The following is a 23097-nucleotide window of genomic DNA, read 5'->3' as shown; positions in this document are numbered from 1 at the left end:
TGAGTTGCATGGATGACCTAGTTTTCCTTTCAAGTATGCAAATGCTTATTGAGTTTTGCAGTATATATTTCCATTCAGTACACTAACACTATAACTACTATTGCTCTGTAGAAGACAAACAAAATCAAATGAATTGTGTAAACAGTATTAGAAAAATGATAGCATTGTAAAGCTGACTACAATCAAGCAAATACCAAATCCCAACCTAGAACACAAAGACATTTCAGTGTTTACAGCTACATAGTAGTGTCACGTGACAGAGAGACCCCCCCCTCCCCGGCCGACATACTTACTTTGGGCACATCTACTGTATTTGTATCAGTAATGTTTAATTGTAAAGTATGCTAATAGAATAAATTACAAGTCAAATTGCATTCCCCTGGCTAATAATATTATTTTCTTTACAGTATGGATTGTTAAACCATTATATGCCCACAAGAAATATGGCGCTTACACTGCGATAACTGTTGTCCTCCCCTTAGCTCCTAATGCGTATAATCCACTATTCCACTAACTCAGCTCAGCAGCCATGGCGAAGCTCTGTGTGATAGCGGCGCTGCTTGCGGTGCTAGTAACAGTTACCCTAGCAGAGCGGTTTCTGGGAGGGAAGGAAGATGCGAATGTGAATAGTGACGGGGTACAACGGGCGCTGAAGTTTGCGGAATACGAGTTCAACAAGCGCGCAAACGACATGTATATGAGCCGGGTTTCTGCAGTGCGCCGTACACAGAAACAGGTGAGTGCGGGCCGGGTTGCTGCACCGTTATCTCTCCAGCGGCAGAAGCCACCAGCTCTGCGCCGCCCATCATCTCCTCGTCCTGGGCGTAATACTATCGCTCTGGCCCGGTCTCATCACCTAGCCGCCCGGCGTTTTTGTTTTTTTCCTCAAAGTCTAAAAATACGCAGCAGGAGCAATCACAGTAGTGCAGGAGTTCCCAAACTGTGTGCCTAGGCTCCCTGGGGTGCCTCAGGACACTTGCAGGGGTGCCTTGGGTTGGTGGACCAGGATTAATTCATATTATTTATAGTCAATGTACCAGGCAAAACCAGTGCTTGTGGCTGCCAATCATAATAAATGTGGACAAACATTAGCAGGTCCTGTCCCTCACCAGATAACTGTGACCTATAAACACAATGCACTTTAATATTTTTTTTCTAAATTTCTCAATAAGAAACATTTGGCCTAGGGGTGCCTTGAAAACATTTTGATGCTCTAGGGTGCCGTGATTCAAAAAAGTTTGGGAACCCCTGCAGTAGTGTATTAAGCCCCCTATTCATTAGCGCCAGGGCCCTCAAACTATTTTGCGCTGGGACCCCATCAGATAATAAAAATAATTACAGGACCCCATAAAGTAGCTGTAGAAAGTAATCACATCACATGTAGTCAGCAGACAGCGCATACATGGGAGCATTGTGGAGGCACAGAATGATGGGAGGAGTCTAAAATAACAGACAATTCAATAGATTTTTCGGTACTTGTGTATTATCATCGCACGTTAAAAAATCGCATCGCATGCGATGCGACACGATTGGACCCGATTTTTAATTGTACACCCACCCTGATGGGTGATTACTATGTTAAATGGCCCCCCATTGTTAACGGCACCCCACTATCAACGCCAACCCGAAGCATGGCGAGTGCAGCGGTACGCGTCCTCCGACCTTTTCATACCCCCATATCCACGTCGGCGTGGAGTTGATTTTATATAGTGTGGCGAGCCACCGAGCCTGAAGCGTGGCGAGCGGACGCGGAATACATGTGAAGTAATACGCGTCCCCTCGTGGGGCTCGCAGCGCTCGCCACACTATATAAAATCAGCTCCACGCCAACATGGATAGTGGGGGTATGAAAAGGTCGGAGGACGCGCAAACCCTCAGGTTGGCATTGATACTGGGGTGGCGTTAACAATGGGGGGGGGGGGGGGCATTTCACATAGTAATCACCCATCAGGGTGGGTGTACAATGAAAAATCAGGTCTGGAGGTGCATTTAACATTGTAATCAGGCATCAGGGTGCATGTACAATGTAATATCGAGTATAATCGCATGCCACTAGTTGAGGCATGCGATGCGATATTAAAATTGTACACTCCGCCCGGGAAAGGCTCAAAATCGGATCCCATCGCATTAACTAGTGGCATGCGATGCGATATATCGGGCGCCCAGATAATACACAAGTACCGATTTTTTTCAGACTTCTTGAATCATGACTGAGATTAGAAAAGTCATCAGCATGATGGTCAGCAACATGAAGTCGTGACCCCATGCTGAAAACGCCGGGGCCCACTCTGGGGTCAGGACCCACAGTTTGAGAACCTCTGCATTAGCGAATATAGTGAAAGATCTAGCTCAGAAAGGGCGGTACTTGTCTCCAATATGGCCCATTTCACATTGAATATGGTTAAAAATAATGTTTAATGACCCCCCCCCCCCCCATGTTAACGCCACCCCACTATTGACGCCAACCCGTGGCGGTACGCGTCCTCCGACCTTTTCATAGTATCCACGTCGGTGGCGAGCCACCAAGCCCAAAGCGTGGCGAGCGGACGCGGATACCTGTGAAGCCCGCGAGGGGACGCGGATACCTGTGAAGGTATCCGCGTCCCCTCGCCACGCTTCGGGCTCGGTGGCTCGCTGCGCTCGCCACACTATATAAAATCAACTCCACGCCGACATGGATAGTAGGGGTAGAAATCGGGTCGATCGCATCGCATGCGATTTGGTTGGATGCGATGCGATCGACCCGATTTTTCTGACCCGATGGATACAATCAAAATCGGTGGCACCGTGCTAGGAAACAAGTACCGAAAGGGCTTTCTGAGCGACATCATTTACTATATTTTCTAGTGTGTACACTGAGGCCGTTATTCTGGTTCGCATGCAAAGGCGAAATCCTTCTCAAATGGACAAAACAATGTGCACTGCAGGTGGGGCAGATGTAACATGCGCAAATAGATTTGGGTGAGTTATTTAGTTTTTGTGCAGGGAAAACTGTAATGTAGATCTCACTATGGATTAAAACCCCACCCAAATCTAATTCTCTCTGCACACCCTGCAGTGCAAATGGTTTTGTTCAATCGCAAATTTGCATTTGCGATTGAACCAGAATAAGAGCCTGAATATCGCTAATGATGCGAGTTAATGATGATGCGCACCCCCTCCCTCATTCTGCATGTAATGACAAGGGAGGACTTGGTTAACTACTGCCATGCTGCAGCATTGCCCTTGCTCCCCCGCCTGCATTGGTAAGTTTGCATGCACTTGCATATGCCGGCACCCTGCTGGCTCCCAACTGCTTCCAATATCGGTGTTGATGGGGATCAGATAGTGTTTGAGGCTTTACTTGCACTAACCTTCACACCCAAATTCATTATGTTATACGCGTATAATGGCGCAAATAGAGTGATCAAGAAAACCCTAAAAAAAATAGTGGGTCCCTGGGACCCCTCACTTACAAAAGCAGGGGTTCTACCTTACCTTTTCTGGGTCCCAATGGAATAAAGCCTCCTCTCCCCTTCTCCCCAGCATGGCACATACTGAAACCTCCTCCTCTCCCTCACATGGCATATACCCTGAACCGAGCCTAACTAGGGATTTCGGGCATTTTTGGCCGGGATTTGGCCCTCCAATCCTGGGATTTTGGGATTGAAATGCGCATGCGCATTTCATCCCTTACTGCTGAGCAGCAGCAGTGCTCGGTTTACACACTGCCCTGCGGCTCCCACAGTGCTGCCTGAATAAAGTGCTCCATGTCTGCAGCAGCAGCTCTCGGTCACCTCCACCCCCTCCCTCAGTCAATGCCCAGGGGGATCCCGATGCTGGCTCACACACTGAACACTCACAGTGCAGGTGACGGCAGTGCTGCACTGTGCTAGTATGGAGGAATCACTCACTGCTGCTGGAATCTGGGCACAGAAACACTCTGTCTTGCCAGAACTCAGCTCATATGAGGGAGGTGAGAGGTCACTGTGGCCCTGGATCCTGAAGTGGCATAATGGAGCGGGTATGTTTGAAAGTGCCCTCTCCTCCCTGCACATCGCCTGTGTGTTCCAGATGCTCCAAACTTTTAAACCACCCTAGGTGAGCTGTGCCTCTGGCTATGCATTCTACCTCTCCCCAGTCAGGAGGCGGGGATTTACATTTTTTCAATCCCGAATACCAGGATTGAAAAACAGCATGGGATTGGCAACCCTAGTCCTAACCATCAGCATGCCACAAGACCATTCCCTTCCCACAGACCTTTAGCTCAACTCTGCAGCCCCAGCATCTACTACTAATCACTGTCATGAAGCATAAGTGCAGTAACAAGCAGCGTCGCGACCTGGTGCTAGGTCAGTGGTCAGGGAACTCGGTCCTCATTACCCCACGCAGTGCATGTTTTGCAGATCTCCTCACAGAATCACAAGTGAAATAATTAACTCCACCTGCGGACCTTATAAAATGTGTCTGTAATTAGTACACCTGTGCACCTGCTGGGTTACCTGCAAAACATGCACTGCGTGGAGTAATGAGGACAGAGTTCCCTGACCACTGTGCTAGGTATATCGGCATCCTAGGCAAATCTTCTGCCAACCTTCCACCCCACACCCCATCCCCCCCCTCCTCAGCACAGAAGACTTCTCACCCCCGTAATGCCCAGTACACATTAAAGCACACACCCCCGTAATGCCCAGTACACATTAAAGCACACACCCCCGTAATGCCCAGTACACACTAAAGCACACACCCCCGTAATGCCCAGTACACACTAAAGCACACACCCCCGTAATGCCCAGTACACACTAAAGCACACACCCCCGTAATGCCCAGTACACACTAAAGCACACACCCCCGTAATGCCCAGTACACACTAAAGCACACACCCCCGTAATGCCCAGTACACACTAAAGCACACACCCCCGTAATGCCCAGTACACACTAAAGCACACACCCCCGTAATGCCCAGTACACATTAAAGCACACACCCCCGTAATGCCCAGTACACACTAAAGCACACACCCCCGTAATGCCCAGTACACATTAAAGCACACACCCCCGTAATGCCCAGTACACATTAAAGCACACACCCCCGTAATGCCCAGTACACATTAAAGCACACACCCCCGTAATGCCCAGTACACATTAAAGCACACACCCCCGTAATGCCCAGTACACATTAAAGCACACACCCCCGTAATGCCCAGTACACATTAAAGCACACACCCCCGTAATGCCCAGTACACATTAAAGCACACACCCCCGTAATGCCCAGTACACATTAAAGCACACACCCCCGTAATGCCCAGTACACATTAAAGCACACACCCCCGTAATGCCCAGTACACATTAAAGCACACACCCCCGTAATGCCCAGTACACATTAAAGCACACACCCCCGTAATGCCCAGTACACATTAAAGCACACACCCCCGTAATGCCCAGTACACATTAAAGCACACACCCCCGTAATGCCCAGTACACATTAAAGCACACACCCCCGTAATGCCCAGTACACATTATAGCACACACCCCCGTAATGCCCAGTACACATTAAAGCACACACCCCCGTAATGCCCAGTACACATTAAAGCACACACCCCCGTAATGCCCAGTATACATTATAGCACATAAGTGCTGCTTACTTACATGCTTGTTGCTAGGGGTTACATGCTCCTTGCAGGGGTCACATGCTGGGGGGGATGGGGGCATTTTATGCTGGTTGCCACATGGGGAGGGGACGTTTTATGCTGGTTGCCATTGGGGGGGAGGGGGGGCGCATATCGGTTCGTTGTCACAGTGGGGGGGGGGGGCCTGGAAAACATGCCGCTCAGCAGAGTAGGTGAGCGGGCTATCAGTGCGGCGGGGGACTGGATGTGGCTGGAATAGCTGACACGCTGCTCTGAGTTGCATTAGCCACATCCAGTCCCCCGCCACCATGACAGCGCGCTCATCTACTCTGCTGAGAGCAGCTGTTACAGCATCCCATCCTGTCGTCCCCCCTCCCCGCTCTCAGCAGCGGAGTGGACTGGATGCAGAGTTTAAAACGGTAACCTGCTCTCATGCAGGGTGCGTGGTGCGCAGCGGCAGCAAACTGTATAAAACCTACAGTGATTGGCTGCCGGCGGCCACTGTTCAGTGATTGGGTCCCGGCGGCCGCTGCAGTCACAGTGATTGGCTCGCAGCGGCGGCTGACAGGATTAGTACAGCGCGTCCTCGGGGACCCCTTTAGTTTTAAAAACTGAGTCCCCGGGGACCGTTTTAGGGTAAAATACGCGCTATAGCGCGTTTTTGCGAACCCTGCTATATGTTTGGGGTTGTTCTACTGCAGAATAAATTTGGAGCAAATTTAGACACCTCCCTGATGGTATTTCTCAGCACTGACGACACCATTAATCCTGACGAAGTTTAAGTAGTGACCGGGGGTTGGAGACCAAGCATTTTCTGGTAGTGGTACGGACTGCTCGGGGTAGGGCTGCGGCGGCTGCGTGGACATCACACACAGCCGCTGTGGCCAAAACATAGCCGGCCTATGCCTGACTTCCCTGAGTGCGAGTGGACAAACGTGTCACCAGTTTCTAGGTGGGAACATGTCGCACAACCCAAACATCTATGGTTACCTGCTTTTTCGATAAAAAGTGTGTCTCAGTCGCATTTTTGTCAGCTACATCAGTATGTACTAACATGTCTCTAATATTTCTGCCACGTCTGTAGCAGGGTAGAAAAGATTTGTTTGCAAGCCCACTGAGATTATGATCTGCCTGGATCACGTGCCATGCCCTTTTACCAGTGCTGACCAAGGGTTTACTGGCAGTAGAGAAGGTTAGATACAAAAAAGGGTTTTGATAGGGCGCTCCCACTTGGGATATGGATCTTTTCAATATCTGTCGGTCCTGTCGGAATGCGGTACCTCAAAAAAAGAAGAACAAACACATCGCCATCTTCATAGTGTGAGTATTAAAAATAAACATAAATAAAATATCTCTGGTCAAAAAATATTCTCCGTACCGCAAAAGAGCCTTCTCTTAGGCCACAAGATTTTTCGTGTAGTGTTGTCTAATACTCTGTTTGGGATAGTATTCCCCTTTCTCCTCTGCTTGTATACCTCGGTTAAAATTAAATGGTGCACATAGTGTAAAACTATAACAATTTATTCAAAAAAACAACAATTCACCTATAAAATTAGCATAGTACCGTGTCCGGCCTTATCATCAAGGCTATTGGTATCGCTTAATGGATAATCAAAGGAAAAGTTCCAGGTGGGATCCCGGGTGTCCACCAAGAGTCCTCCCACAACAGCCTTAGTTGGTATAATGGCAAGTCCAGTCCATCGGCATCTATGCATATAATGAAATTCCACCAACGCGTTTCTGCTAGATCACAAGCCTTCCTCAGGGTGTGAGGAAGGCTTGTGATCAAGCAGAAACGCGTTGGTGGAATTTCATTATATGCATAGATGCCGATCAAAACCCTTTTTTGTATCTACTATTGTTGGGTAGTTTTGGTGACTATCTTTTATGATAGGGCTGCACCCTTTGTTTAGAGCGCAGGTTCTTTCACTATTTCTTTGCTAGTAGAGAAGGTTAACCCATATCGGGGCTTGGGAAACTTTATTGGGTTTAGTGCTGGTAGGAACTGCTTCTAACGCCACCAGCGCTTTCTGTCTAGCTTCGCGGAGCAATGTGCTTTGGTAGCCTTTTTGCAGAAATTTGTTAGGGTACTTGTGTATTTTAGCGGCGCCCATCGCATCGCATACCAAAAGGCATGCGATATCGCGCAATGACATACAATTTTAAAATTGTATGACATTGTATATGGCATACAATGCCATACAATGCGATGCGATTAAACATTGTATAAGCACCCTAATGGGTGCTTACAATGTTAAATGCACCCCCACGCCACCCCCCACTATAAACGTGAACCCGAAGCGTGGCGAGCGCAGGCGGTACACGTCCTACGACCTTTTCATACCCCCACTATCCACGTCGGCGTGGAGTTGAGAATAGAAAGTGTGGCGAGCCACAGTAATGAGATCCAATTGTCTGGATCAGTCTTGCTTCATCACTGCAAATCCTAGCCACCCCGAGGAATTGTGAGTAAGGAAGTCCCCTTATCAGTGACTGTGGGTGATGGCTGGAGGCGTGCAATAGGTTGTTACAATCCATGGGTATGGTGTAAATAGATGTTGCTAGTTTATTGGATTTATTGGTTATTTTGACATCCAGGAAATGGATCTCTTTCTCCTTTATGTCAACAGTGAATTTAATATTGGCATATTTTGTGTTGGCCAACTCCATCTGTGTGAAACTTTCCTTAGAACCCCTCCAGAAAGGTATGTCTAATGGTTATATAGACAGTAAAACACTTCAGGCTATGTCAGAGCCACTATTTAACCTTATACCCAAAATCCGTAAGGATAGGGTCAATCCTCCCGGACGGCCAATAATAGCCGCCCGTGATTCCTTGTTGTACAAAGTTTCCAAATTTGTAGACCATTACCTCCAGCCGGTTGTGCAAGGAGAATCTAGTTACCTTCAGGCTGGTTTCACACACTCCGGCTCCTGCCGGACGGTGAAATCCCGCACGGCCAGGGAGCCGTGCCGCACACATTAGTTGTGAATGGACACTATTGTGTCCATTCACACGGGACGGCCACGGCCCGGCCGCACGGCTGCAGCCGGATCCCGCCACTGGAAGGGACGGCTGCCGGGCTGTGGCCATCCCCTCCTTGATAAACTAGTGTGTGCGGCAAGGCTCCCTGGCCGTGCGGGATTTCACCGTCCGGCAGGAGCCGGAGTGTGTGAAACCAGCCTAAGGATACAGGTACCTTGCTGGAGATGTTGAAGCAGCTGGGACCTCTGCCAGAGGAAACTTGGCTGTGCACAGCGGATGTAATAAGTCTATACCAGCATCCCCCACTCTGCAAGCGGTTAGAGATCTTATTGAATCTAGCAGTTTGTACCAAGAACCTTATAGAACAATTAATTTTTGTTCAATAATGAGTATTACTTGCAAAAACAGGGATATTCGATGGGTTCTAGCTCAGCACCAGTGTATGCAAATAGCTTTATGTTCCATGTCGAAAAAAAAATAGTTTTTTTCAGACCAAGACATTAGACAGAAAATTATCTTCTTTGTGTGCTACATAGATGACGTGCTTTTGCTTTGGAGGGGTTCTAAGGAAAGTTTCACACAGATGATGGAGTTGGCCAACACAAAAGATGCCAATATTAAATTCATTTTTGACATACCGGAGAAAGAGATCCATTTCCTGGATGTCAAAATAACCAATAAATCCAATAAACTAGCAACGTCCATTTACACCAAACCCATGGACTGTTAACAATCTATTGCATGCCTCCAGCCATCACCCACAGTCACTGATAAGGGGACTTCCTTACTCGCAATTCCTCGGGGTGGCTAGGATTTTGCAGTGATGAGCAAAACATATCCAGACAATTGGATCTCATGACTAACAAATTTCTGCAAAAAGGCTACCACAGCACATTGCTCCGCGAAGCTAAACCAAAAGCGCTGGTGGCATTAGAAGCCGTTCCTACCAGCACTAAAACCAATAAAGCTTCCCAATCCCTGATATGGATTAACACCGTCTCTACTGCCAGTAAACCCTTGATCAGCACTGGTAAGAGGGCATGGCCCGTGATCCAGGCAGATCGTAATCTCAGTGGGCTTGCAAACAAATCTCTTCTACCCTGCTACAGTCGTGGCAGAAATATTAGAGCAGGCATTCCCAACCACGGTCCTCAAGGCACACCAACAGTGCAGGTTTTAGTGATATCCAGGCTTCAGCACAGATGGTTTCATCAGAATCACTCAGGTACTAATTAAGTCACCTGTGCTCAAGCCTGGATATCTACAAAACCTGCACTGTTGGTGTGCCTTGAGGACCGTGGTTGGGAATGCCTGTATTAGAGACATATTAGTACACACTGATGTAGCTGACAAAAACGCGACTGAGACACCCTTTTTATCCAAAAAAGCAGGAAACCATACCTGTAGGTACTGCTGCATTAGTTTTGCTGTGGGTTTTGTGCAAGTATTCTGTATGGACTGATGCTCCCAAAGACGGTCCCTGTGAGGACAGAAACGCGACGTTGAGTGATTTCATGTTCCATTCACCCAAGAAGGTTTGAATATTAAATACCCAGCATGGTTTAAATTGCAAACTGAAGTCTGGCGCCACTGAGCGGGTCCCCACGCCTATGCATGATGTGCACCACCAGCGCATCATCACTCCAGCGACGGGGCCGCATCAGGACGCCAGGAACCACCCACGTTCCCATAGTGCCCAACAAAGCACATTGCCTGGCATCTACAGGAGAACAGCCCGGAGACCAATAGTAGTTCACTGTGCCAGCGTACTCCGCGTCAACACAGCCATTGGTCAAACCATGCAGTCTCAGATAACCATGGCAACTGTGCACATAAACATGCCCGGATCTAGTCTGGAATCGAGCTGACACAGATACATAAACAGCAGTGATTAATACGGCCAAACTTACTAATACCCCACAAAGTTTAAACTACACATTAATACAATAAACATGAATATGAACAGTGTCAGTATAGCAGCATAATGCATAAAACATATAACGATAATAATTTAAAGCAGTGCAGGTTACTGGGTCATTTAATTACAGTGTCCACTATAAAAAGTGACCTTATACAAGAGTGTACAACAATAGTTGATAGGACTCAGGATGGACCATACTTAAATTATAGAAAACAAAGCAGGCCTCTGAATTTGTTAAGGCCTCTAGGGGCAAGAGTGCCTAGATGCTGAATCCATTGCGCCTCACATTGTAGTAGTTTTTTGGACCTGTTACCTCTATGGATAGACTCAGGGATATGATCTATAATCATATAAAGTAACATGGGAATAGTGTGGCGGGCTTCTAAGAAGTGCCGCGCCACTGGTTGGTCACCGACACCCTTCTCCAATGCCACATGTGACCAGCCATGCGCTCCCTTAAAGTGCTCTCAGTTTTACCGATGTAACTGAGTGAACAGGGGCACGTTATCATATATACAACCTATTTGGTGGTACATGTTACTCTGTGCCTAATGCCATACTTCTTGCCACTAAAAGGGTGGCAAAAGGACTCCCCTGTGATCAGCGACCTGCATGTTATTAAACATTTGAAACAGCCTGGTTTTTTCTCTTAAAAATAACTCCCTACTACTCTGTTGTAATTTTCCTATGTCACTCTTCATGACTATATCCCTCACACTCCTGCCACGAGTGTACCAACGGCCACAATTTTTTTTTACACGATGCCCGTGCTGCTGGTGCTAAAATGATTGACCCATGGTTACCGATTTTCTTTTTTGTCCCGATACATAAGGAGGGACTCCCTAGTCTTAGACAGGGCCTTCACCTTAGCATCCCGCAGCAAAAAGGCATCATAACCTCTCTCATTAAACCTCAGGGACATGCGATCAATCTGCTCCTCAGCCAATATATCTGTACTGCATATGCGCCTAGCGCGCAGAAATTGGGACTAAGGCAGACTGTACTTGGTGGAACTAGGGTGGCAGCTGGTAGCATGTAACAAAGTATTACGGTCAGTGGGTTTGGTGAAAACCGATGTCTCCACCAAGCCACCCCTAACTGTAAGTGTCACATCTAAAAAGTTCACTTGTTCAGTATCAACCGAATATGTCAGTTTCACTGGACTAGGGGACTTGTTATGGTTCTCCATGTTGTTAGTGAATTCATCATGTGACCCTGTCCAGATCATGAACAGGTCATCGATGTATCGCGTATAGAAAAAAACTCTACGTGATACATCGGGTACTGAAAAAAAAATCTCTTGTTCCACTACCATCATCAACGCATTGGCGTACGATGAGGCAAAATTGCTCCCCATCGCACAGCCAACGCGTTGTAGGTAGAAAGTCCTATCTTACAGAAAGTAATTGTGGGCAAGTACCATTTCTAATAATGAAATAACAAAATCAACATCAGGTCCCTGATAATTGATGTTGTTGGACAATAATCTACGAACAGCCTCCAACCCAGCTTGGTTGAGAATAATGATATATATGCTAATCACGTGGATGCTACACAGTAGACTGCCCTGAGGAATGGGGCGCAGTCTATTGATACCATTTAAAAATGCTGTCGTATCTAAAAGATGACACTCTGAAGCCCTGATACATGGCTGTAGGAGGGCATCTATATAGGTAGATATGTTCTGACGAGGGACTCCCGTGCCGCTATGATTGGCCGAAGTCCCTTATGGATTTTGGGCAGGGTGTGTGTGTATGTGTGTGTGTATGTATGTATGTATGTATGTATGTATGTATGTATATATTCATTCTATCTATATATCTTGGAGAAAGTGGCACTCGGGAGTCTGTTTTGCAGGTGAAAAAATTGCTTTTAATCCAACAATTGTTTTGTCGTCAGGGAAGACGATGAACCGAGAGGTTCAAAACAATTGTCGGATTAAAGGCAATTTTTTCACCTGCAAAACAGACTCCCGAGTGCCACTTTCTCCAAGATAAATATACAGCTGCATGCTTAAGGAGGCACCGGAGCCAGTAACCTCAAACCCGCATGCGGCTAGGTGTGGAGTGCTGGGCCATTGGATTGATATATTTATATTTTAGCAGGTGTACGGCACTCCACTGTACACTTTCCAACTGCCCAGGTGCCTTTCCAAATCTTTGCAGATAAATAGAAGCCTTTGTACCACTGGTACTGGGACGGCACTCACAGGACTTCTCAATGTACCTTTATAGACCAGAGGACACCCGTGTAAGTGCGTCCTACGTCCCTCGGCGTGATCCACAGCGGCGTGGCAGCTGTGATGTCATCCGACACCACCCACTCCCTCCGTCTGCGCTCGTTGCCATGGGGATGCGGCGACGCTATAAGAAAAAGAAAAGACATACATATAAACGTCTTTAAACCAACACCTCCGCATGCAGCCTCAGAAGCAGGGTGATAAGAACATATTACAGTGCCTGAAAAGAGGGCACAAGAGAATGATCATGTATGTATATTGCATAACAAGCATATTCAAACCAATTGGATACTCAACAACTAAATTCAATAAGAGATGCAAGGAACAAGGATAGATTATGTAGAGCAGGTAGATAAAGTAGAATATCCTGCAACCAAGAGATTAGGAACAAGAGCACAACAAAAGAGGTATGGTGGGATAAAGAAAATTATGATCAGAGCAAGCAACTTAATGAAAGATATTCATTCACTCTGTCTCCACCATGTATACTTGATGTAGCTTGGTTGATCATTTTTATACTTGAGTGTAGGGAGAGGATTTTTGCAGTCCCGAAAATGTCGAAGGACTGGTTGGTCTGAAGCAGCCCCTTCTAATGATGCCTTGATGCCTTAATGGACGACCTATGGGCTGCCATACGTTCTTTGAATGTTCTGGTCGTCTTCCCCACATGGGCATTTGATGATATATATGATATACAGACTTGAACATGTAAACACATGTTTGATTTTGTAACGCTGTCCAGAATGAGGATACACAAAAAGTGTCCCGGTTCCAGGTACCTGCTGGTGACACAGCCTGTGCACCTATAGTTGCCTGGTTTCCTCGATTAAAAAATGTCTATTGACTGTCTTGCCCAGATTAGTGACATCTGTTTTAACAACATGGTCACGTATATTTCTGCCCCTTTTGTAGCAGGGCATCACTTTCATATTCTTCAAAGCAAGTAAATCTGGATCTTTATTTACCATCGGCCAAAATCTTTTCAAGGCACTCATAGAAGAGGGACTAGATGTAGAGTGTTGATAAACGGCAGGGTCTCTTTCAAAGTCTTCTTAGGGGTACTCTTCAGGGTATTCTCTCTTGGGATCGCCTTTGCCTTGGCTTGGGCCAGGACATTGAAATCATAACCCCTCTGCTCAAATTTAGAGACCATTTGGTCCATTTGTACATGTGTGGTCTCCTCATTGCTGCAGATGCGTCTCACTCTTAACAGCTGCGAGAATGGGAGACCTCGTTTGGATGCAACAGGGTGATGACTACTTGCATCCAGCTGGGTATTCCTGTCGGTTATTTCATGATACACAAAGTACCAATTGTGCTCCCACAACGAGTCATTTGTACGTCCAAATAGCTTATTGTAACTGGATCAATTGTGGAAGTAAATTTGATAAAGAAATCTCCACTGTTGGCTAGTTGAAGACAGGCTTCGAGTGCATCCAAGGTTCCCTGTCCAAATTAGCAGGATGTCGTCGGTATATCTTGTGTAACTCAATTGATGGACCCTAGGGTCCATCAATTGAGTTCTATTTGCAATTACTAGAACTTACGTTGACACGTAACTATTTTTACTTCAATGGAGCCTATTTGCAACGCTGGGGCTGCGCAATGGGCAAATGCATTCAAGTTTGCAATGGAGGAGAAATTGATTTTGTCTCAACCAGTAGCTTTGCAGTCGATTGGTTTTTACACAAGATATATCGACGACATCCTGCTAATTTGGACAGGAACCTTGGATGCACTCAAAGCCTGTCTTCAACTAGCCAACAGTGGAGATTCCTTTATCAAATTTACTTCCACAATTGATCCAGCAATTGATCCATCACAGCTGCCACGCCGCTGTGGATCACGCCGGGGGACATAGGACGCGCTTACACGGGTGTCCTCTGGTTTATATAGGTAAGTGTTTGTGCATTGTAACCTTGTCTTTGATAACGAAATAAACATTTTGAAACGTTAGTACCTATCTAACTGGCGTGGTCTACAGTTCATTGTGAGCATTGAGAAGTCCCGTGAGTGCCGTCCCAGTACCAGTGGTACAAAGGCTTCTATTTATCTGCAAAGATTTGGAAAGGCACCTGGGCCGTTGGAAAGTGTACAGTGGAGTGCCGAACACCTGCGCTATTTTATATTTTTCATAAATTACAATATAAGAAATATAAAGGCACTATTCATTCAATGTATGTTTGGTTTTTTTTGTGTTTTGTTTTATATGTAGGGGTAACTAATAACAATTATATTATCAATGTGTTTCTTTGCTAAGTTTTGGGGTACACGTAACACAAATAGGTGCAATTGTGCACTCAGGAGGAAAATTGAGAACCACTGTTCAAGATCATGACGTAGGCTTGGGCCACACATTTAGTTTTAATACGTCCCGTCCAACGGGATCTGTTTGGCAGGAAGGATTTTGCAAATGTATTTCTATGTGACCCTCTACACAACTATATTACAACTATAACACACACATTTTGAGTGTATGTGAAATCCTATTCACTACCCAATCACTGTGGCACTGGACAGACACAACAGGTCCGGTTTACTGTATCCTGCTAAAATGCAATATGAGGCCCAAAACTTTGTAACCACACGAAGAAACATAATAAAAGTATTTTGTGGAAAATCCTTTGAAATACCTAAAAAATAAAATAAAAAAAAGTATCCTTAGTATGTTTTAGTTTGCAAACAGTTTCCACAGGTTTTTCCTGCTAAAATATCATCATGCGTGACTTTGAAGATCTCATTAATTTTTTTTATTTTTTTTTCAATTAAGCTCGTTTCTGGGATACTATATACTCTGAACCTGGAAATGACTCGAACTGAGTGTAGAAAGCCAGCCACAGACATTAACAACTGTCCATCTCATCCAGATCCCACCATGGCGAAGGTATTTTACTATATAATGTATTTATTTAGTAAATGTAAATAGATATCAATTTACGTAAACTTTTTTAAATTGCCTTTTTTTTCACAAGACTCTAAAGTGCTGAGGGAGACATGAGTGCTAGTCAGTTTTGCCATTGTATCTGGCATGGTTTTCACACAGCATATGCTCTGGCTATGAGTATACACAACTTGGCACGATTGCGGACTCACATTCCCATTTGTGGTGGTGGGGCACAACTGGTGGTAATCGCACATTAAGGAGGTCTTTCTGATTGACCCGCAAAGTTGCAATTTTCGGTCATCTTAACATCCGGTGATGTCAGCTGCCTGCCCTCGGCACCCGCGTCACCGGTACATTTCCATGGGAATGCCCATAAAACATTGGGCGTTCCCATGGGTGCAACGACTGCCCCCCCATTCCACTCCACCCATCCACACTGCTGCATGCAAACAGGACAGTGAATAATCAATTCACTGTGCAGGCTCACACAAAGCAGCTGCACATAAAATTTATGCGCAGTTGCACAACATCGCTCCCCTTTGCGAACACGCAGGGTGTCCAAGCAACCTGAATGAGGGCCTGAGTAAAGGACATGTGCATAGATGAGAGAGCTAGTGTAAGTGGTGGCTTTTATGAAACTAAACCTATTTCTCTTTCGTCCATCCTGGTGACACAGCTCAACCATGGGATGTAGGAGGGTCCGCAGGAGCCAGGCACCTATGCGAACTTCTTTGAGAGACAGGCTCCTCCCTTCTGCATCCCAGCATTTCCCAGTTCATTTTAGGTGCCCACTGGAGTGGGTGCTATGCTGATGGGCTGTGGGCTGCAGCCGGTTTATTTTAGAGTAGCTAGGGGTTTGTTTTTTTATGAATATTCTCCTAGTTAGTGCAGATTACAGTATGAAGCTTCCAGAAGAAGTTTATTTACACTGACAGCGCAGCAGAGGCTGACAGAAGCGTGTCCTGTCAGATTTCTGTGTGTTGAGAGATTCAGCTTGGTCTCTCAGCACAGCGCTCTGACCTCCTTATAGAGAGGTCTCCTGGGCCCTGGATCCAGCTCCCTGCTTAGAGGGGGATCATGTGTGACTGACCCCCCCCCCCTCGGTGGCGCCAACATTTACTGGGCTTACAGACAAACTCCATGTTTGGAGATGAAACCTGGTACAGGAGCCCTGCACAGATGGGCGATTACAAGTTATCCCTTTGGAGGGGAGACACTGAAAGATAGAAAAAACTACTGGTCTCTTCCTTCACTTAGGTCTGGTGCCTTTTTCCCCACACTGGGGAGCTTAAAGGGAGATTTCTCACTGCAGACTTTAGTGACCGTTTCTTCTGAGCATCGATTTCCCCGGTGATAGACAAGTACACTGGTATATTATTCTGTAACAACGCCTGACATTTTGCACTGTGAGTGTAATATTATGACAGAAAGGTGTATTTCTGCTGTTAAAAACAGATACTGAGGGGGAAATTTACTAAAGGAAATTTGTAAAAAAAATAGGTGTATTTGTATCCAGAAATACAGTAATTTTTGACATTTACTATCCCGAAAATACGGCAATTCGTATTGATAGCACATCAATACGAATTGCCGTATTTTCGGGATAGTAAATGTCAAAAATTACTGTATTTCTGGATACAAATACACCTATTTTTTTTTACAAATTTCCTTTAGTAAATTTCCCCCTGAATATCTGGATAGGGCGCCTGTAGTAAACTGCCTTCAACAATAAGAAGGGGTGTCACCCCCTTATAGGTAAAACAAATATATGAACAAAGATAGTTGCACTGCACAGTAAAGTCAGGTTGTGTAGTAATTAAGAAAAGTAACATTTGTTGTTTAGTAACACCTTTTTTAAAAAGATTAGCTGAATAGCCTAAAAATAACCTGATTTTGTATTTCTGCTGTTGTGGGAGAGGGAGCGTTTTCCATGTTAATAGACTGCAGGTTTTGTGGTGTCAAATTAACTGCTGAACAGATGGACCAGGGGGATTTGTGCCCTGCATACAAGTGTTCCCAGTGGGGCTCAAGTGCAGAGGTCTGAGCAGCCTGAACCTGCATGGGCAGCTGCCCTGGGGAAATCCATGGCTGCCTTACTGCAGGCTCTAAATAGGCACAATCTCAGTAGGTCCTCAAGGCTTTTCCCTTCCTCACAAAACCTCTGTGAGCTCACTCGGTCCATCACAAGGGGATCCTGCCTTATTGCAGGCTATGCAGGAAACTGCACAGAGTGTCCATAAAATGAATGCATTTATGGAGCAATTTGTTAAGACTCCTGAGGTTACCACTCTCTGACACCCCTTATCCACACCACCTCAGCTTAATCTAGACTCTGAGGAGGAAGAAGGTGAATGTTCAGAGGACATGTTTTGGGGCCAGAGAGAGGATATTGAGACCTCTACCCTTGGGATTGACGATTTGATATTGGCAGTTAAGGAGGCTTTGAATCTGGCTGATATTGATAAAGTACAACAACAAGGTGTTGTTAAGAAGCCGCGCAGAGAAGTGGTGACTTTTCCCTATGATGAGGGCATGAAGGACCTTCTGGGGGAGGCGTGGAAGACGCCTGATAAAAGGCTAATTATGCCCAAAAGGTTTGCCAATTTGTATCCCATGCCTGAGGAGCATGTGAAATTGCGGGAAAAGGTTCCGTTGGTGGATGAACCTGTGGCAAGGTGGACTTAGACCACGGCTTTACCTGTTCAAAGGGGTGCTGCATTCAATGACCCTGTTGATAAAAAGATTGAAGATTGTCTTAAGGCTATGTTTGAAGGGGTAGGGTTCACCCTGCGCCTTGGAATTGCATAGGCCTGGGTCTCTAAGACCATGATTGTATGGGCTCATACCTTGTGTGCTCAGCTGCAACCCGATTCAGAAGCTTTTTCCTTAGTGGAAAAGTTAAAGTGTGCGGCTGAATATATCTGTGAAGCCAGTGAAGAGGGCGTTAAGATGGCGTCAAAGGTGTCGGCCATATCTGTAACAGCTAGGAGAGCTCTTTGACTCAAAGCATGGGAGGCTGACAGTGAGTCCAAAAAGTCACTGGAAATACTGGCCTTCAAGGGCGAGCTTTTGTTTGGTTCGGAACTTGAGTCCCTGATCAAACAGGCCATGGGGGGAGGGTACCTTTTCTTCCTACTGCAGCAACAAAACATGGTTTAAGTCTGGATCCTTCCGTTCACCCTTTCGTTCCTCCTTTCAGGGAGAGCGTCCACTAGAGGGCAGCCCTGTAGGGGCAAATTTCCCTCTGGCAAGGGAAGGGCACCCAGGTCTCATTTTGGCGCCTTTGCGAAGAAGCAGTCTTCCAAAGGAGAGGATAAGTCCTCGGCATGACGGGAGACTCCCTGTTCTGGGATCAGAGTGGGGGGTCGCCTCCTGCAGTTTTGGGACACTTGGGCCTTTTCCACTCAGGATCCTTGGGTTCAGTCTGTAATTTCGCAGGGTTACAAGATCAACCTCAAGGGGGTCCCACCAAGATGGTTTCTTCCAACACCTTTACCTCGGGAGGCTCACATGAGGAAAGCCCTTGTGGGGGAGGCGGCTTCTCTTCTCAAGAAGGGAGTTGTGGTCCCTGTTCCACCAGGGGAAATGAAGAAGGGTTTCTGTTCCTGGTACCCAAACCAGGCGGGTCTTTCAGGCCTATTCTAAATCTAAAATCTTTAAATATTTATCTGTGGGTGGATCACTTCAGGATAGAGTCCCTAAAGTTGGTGCTTTTAAGCATGGAACCAGGGGATTTTTTGGCATCTGTGGATATTCAGGATGCATATCTGCACGTGCCTATTTGCGTAGAACATCAGTCTATGCTGCGTTTCGCCATAGACACTCAACACCTACAATTTCATGCTTTCCCTTTCGGGCTGGCTACTGCACCCAAGGGTCTTCACAAAGGTGATGGCTGTTATGGCAGTGGCTCTGAGGTTAAAGGGAATTGTTATCATTCCATACCTGGATGACCTATTGTTCAAGACAAAGTCGGCTGAGAAGTTGCAGGAGCACCTGACAGTGGCGACACAATTCTTTCAAAACCACAGGTGGATATTAAATATCCCAATTGAACCCCACCCAGAGACTGCAGTTTTTAGGAGTGGTTCTGAACACACACCTGCATCGAGTGTTTCTTCCAGAATTGAAGGCCAGAGATATTCGTCTATTGGTCCTTTCCATCTTTCAATCACTCAAACCTTCGGTCTGGATGTGTTTTGAAGGTGTTGGGCAAGATGGTGGCAACATTTGAGACCCTACAGTATGCAAGGTTTCATTCGAGGCCAATTCAATGGAACATTCTCGCCAGTTGGTCAGGGAATTCAAAATCCATGAAGCAGGAAACCCTTGTCCTGATTCAGGAGACAAGGGATTCTTTGATTTGGTGGATGGATCTGGAAACACTTCAGTTAGGTCGTTCCCTTCAGTCGTGCGACTGGTTGGTGGTCACAAACGATACCAGCCTCAAGGGATGGGGAGCAGTGGCTCTACAGGTTATAGGGGCTGTGGTCCAGCACTGAATCATCTTTACAAATAAATACATTGGAGCTTCAAGCAGTGTGGAGGACGCTTCAGCAGGCGGAGGAGTTACTGATGGGGTCTCCCATAAGAATCCAGTCGGACAATGCCGCAGCTGTGGCATATCTCAATCAACAGGGGGGCACTTGCAGCAAGATGGCGATCCGAGAAGTGTCTCAAATTTTCAGTGGGTGGACCACATATTCCGGCCCTGTTGGCTGAATTCTTTCCAGGGATTCGGAATGTAAAAGCGGACTTTGTCAGCAGATCGGACTTGCTGAAAGGGGAATGGGCGTTGAACCCGGAGGTGTTTCAAGACATTGTGTCTCTGGGGGCTCCCAGAGGTGGATTTGATGGTGTCCAGACACAATTGTCAGGTGACCAAGTTCTGTTCAAGAACCAGGGATCCAATAGCGTGGGCAGTAAAAGCCAAGAAGGTCCCGTCGAGTTTCAGCCTGGCATATGTCTTTCCTCCTTTTCTCATGATCGCTCGGGTCCTCAAGAGAGTGAGGACTCAGGGGTCGAGGATCATTCTGTTGGCACTGATTGGCCCAGGAGGTCCTGGTATTCGGACATTCTGAGGTTGTCAATAGCGTCATGGCGTCTTCCATCCATTTCTTCCATCCATTCTTCACCAAAATTGGATGTGGTACGCGTGCTGTGCGTTTATGTGGACAGTGAAGGAGTTTTGTAAAACTGACTTGTTACTGGTACTGTATGACGTACATAAGAGAGGGTGGCCAGCTTCTAAGCAGACCATTGCTGGTTGGTTGAGGTCGGTTATTGCCTTTGCTTAAACAAAAGTTGACAGTGGAAGGGTTGGAAGTGTCCCCACAGACATTTGTTATCTCTTGGATATCATATTAGTCGATTCCAGATGTGTCAGTTGTTGAATTTTGGAGGTTCTCCCAGGAATAATTGTTACTAGTACAAATCAAACAAAAGAGAGAAAGGATTCCCAATTCCGGGCACTCACTGGACTAATCTATTGTGTTCTTCATCCTATAGAGAGTATCCACCGACAAAAGTTGGCAGTCCAGTTCCGACCAGGATTAATGCCCATACTGCTAGGTCAGTTGCTTCCTCTTGGGCTGTGCGTCACAGGGCTACAGCAGAGAAGTTATGCAGCGCTGCCACCTGGTCCTCTGTTCACACCTTCACCAAATTCTACTGGTTTCATGAGTTCGCGTCAGAGGACGCTTCATTTAAGCAAGCAGTGCTGAGAACTGCAGACCTGAGCATACCCTCCCAAATGACTGGCTTTTGAATGTCCCATGGTTGAGCTGTGTCACCAGGATGGATGAAAGAGAAAAGGGGGTTTTAGTAAGAACTTACCATTTGAATCCCTTTCTCTGAGTCCATCCTGGTGACACAGCGATCCTTCCCTTACGCTCAGTAAGTTTATACCATTTCGTGTTCATTTATCATGTTATATGGTTATCGTTGATGCATATTAATGTGTTGTTGTTGTTGTTGTTGTTGTTGTTGTTGTTGTTGTTTTTGTGTAGTAGTAGTGTGCTCTGGGACTTGAACTAAGGAATGCTTGGATGCAGAAGGGAGGAGCCTGCCTCTCAAAGAAGTTAGCATAGGTGCCTGTCTCCTGCGGACCCTCCTACATCCAAGGTTGAGCTGTGTCACAGGATGGACTCAGAGAAAGGGATTAGAATGGTAAATTCTTACAAAAACCCCCTTTTGATGGGAGTTGTAAAGACACAGAGATGCATACACACCGTTCCATGCATGCAGCACAGGTGCGATTACAGCAGACTGCATCAGGCCATACGTTTTACTAATGTATACATAATAAAATAACTGTTCCATGAAAAATTTAAATGCTAACCATTTTTTTGTCTTTTAGAGCACAGTTTGCACCTTCGTAATCCTCACTATTCCTTGGAATAACCAAATTGACCTGAAGAAAATGGAATGTGAATAACTTTGCTACTTGGCATATTAAAGGTCTTCAGAATTCTAATCATTTTTTTACAACCTAGCAATTATACACTGCTATGTGCTTCTAGTTTTTAATATTGACAATCTACTTAATAGATCATTTTACAAAATAATCAAATGTATAAAATACATTCAGTATATTTCATTTATAAAGAAAAAAAATCTTCTGTAGTGTGTTTCTTCATTGGACTGTGATGCATTTGTTGTGATGACACTTACAGCACAGAAAGTTGGACTGTATTCAGCTATAGCATGAGGACTAAATAAATCTCATTATAGATCTTTTCATTTCATACATATGTTGTGGCTTTTCGGTTCTTTTAGACAGATGTGTACTTTAAGCTTGTCTATGGCTATCTTCATAATTTTAAAAGTCCTTAATGCAATTTTTATTGTTTCTGACACCTTGGTATATGAATTAGTTTGTTTTTTTTTGTTGGTTTTTTACCTTGAGTAAAAACAATAAATAGAACAGAAGAGCAAACGAAATGAAGTTCAGTAAAAACAAATGAAAATCGTGACAAGTAAATTCTAAAATTCCACTATACCAATGGTTCACAAACGTTTTTGAATCATGGCACTCTAGACATCAGAATTGACTGAATGGGCAATCATGCTGTACTTAGAAACATCATTTTGAAAATTCAACAATTTTTTTGCTATATACGTTGTTGACTCAGAAAAAATATGAATTTGAAATATACCCGAATATTCTAAAGAAAATGTAGACATCTCTCTGTGAGCGGCTTTTCAAGAAAACATGGGACATGCAGCAAGATAAGGACCCAAAGCACACAACTTCATTTGACCAAAGTTTAAAGAAGAATAAAATGTAAAGTTTTGGAATGGACAAATCATAGTCCTGACATTAATCCAACTAAAATGTTGTGGAACGTACTGAACTGAAAAGGGTTGCATCAGAGCGCATGCCACACTTTCTATTCTACAAATGTGTCCATAGATATCTATCCTCCCAGCACTTCAAGCCTTGTTACATTTAATGCTCTG

The 23097-nt window shown here is 45.6% G+C and overlaps 1 protein-coding gene across 1 annotated transcript; it reads left to right on the top strand.

The window, feature by feature from the left end:
• Positions 1-479: 479 nt before the first annotated feature.
• On the top strand, positions 480-22384 carry LOC146064018 (cystatin-like). Its single transcript, XM_083177023.1, has 3 exons — positions 480-736; positions 15523-15636; positions 21995-22384. Exons 1-3 carry the CDS (start codon positions 530-532, stop codon positions 22070-22072), a joined length of 399 nt encoding a protein of 132 aa, XP_083033149.1. The 5' UTR covers positions 480-529; the 3' UTR covers positions 22073-22384.
• Positions 22385-23097: the final 713 nt, after the last annotated feature.

Source organism: Crinia signifera, chromosome 3 (genome assembly GCF_055691185.1).
Source record: "Crinia signifera chromosome 3, ASM5569118v1, whole genome shotgun sequence".
NCBI lineage: Eukaryota > Metazoa > Chordata > Amphibia > Anura > Myobatrachidae > Crinia > Crinia signifera.
Note: the sequence above shows the minus strand (reverse complement) of the source record. Positions and strands in the feature narration are given on the sequence as shown.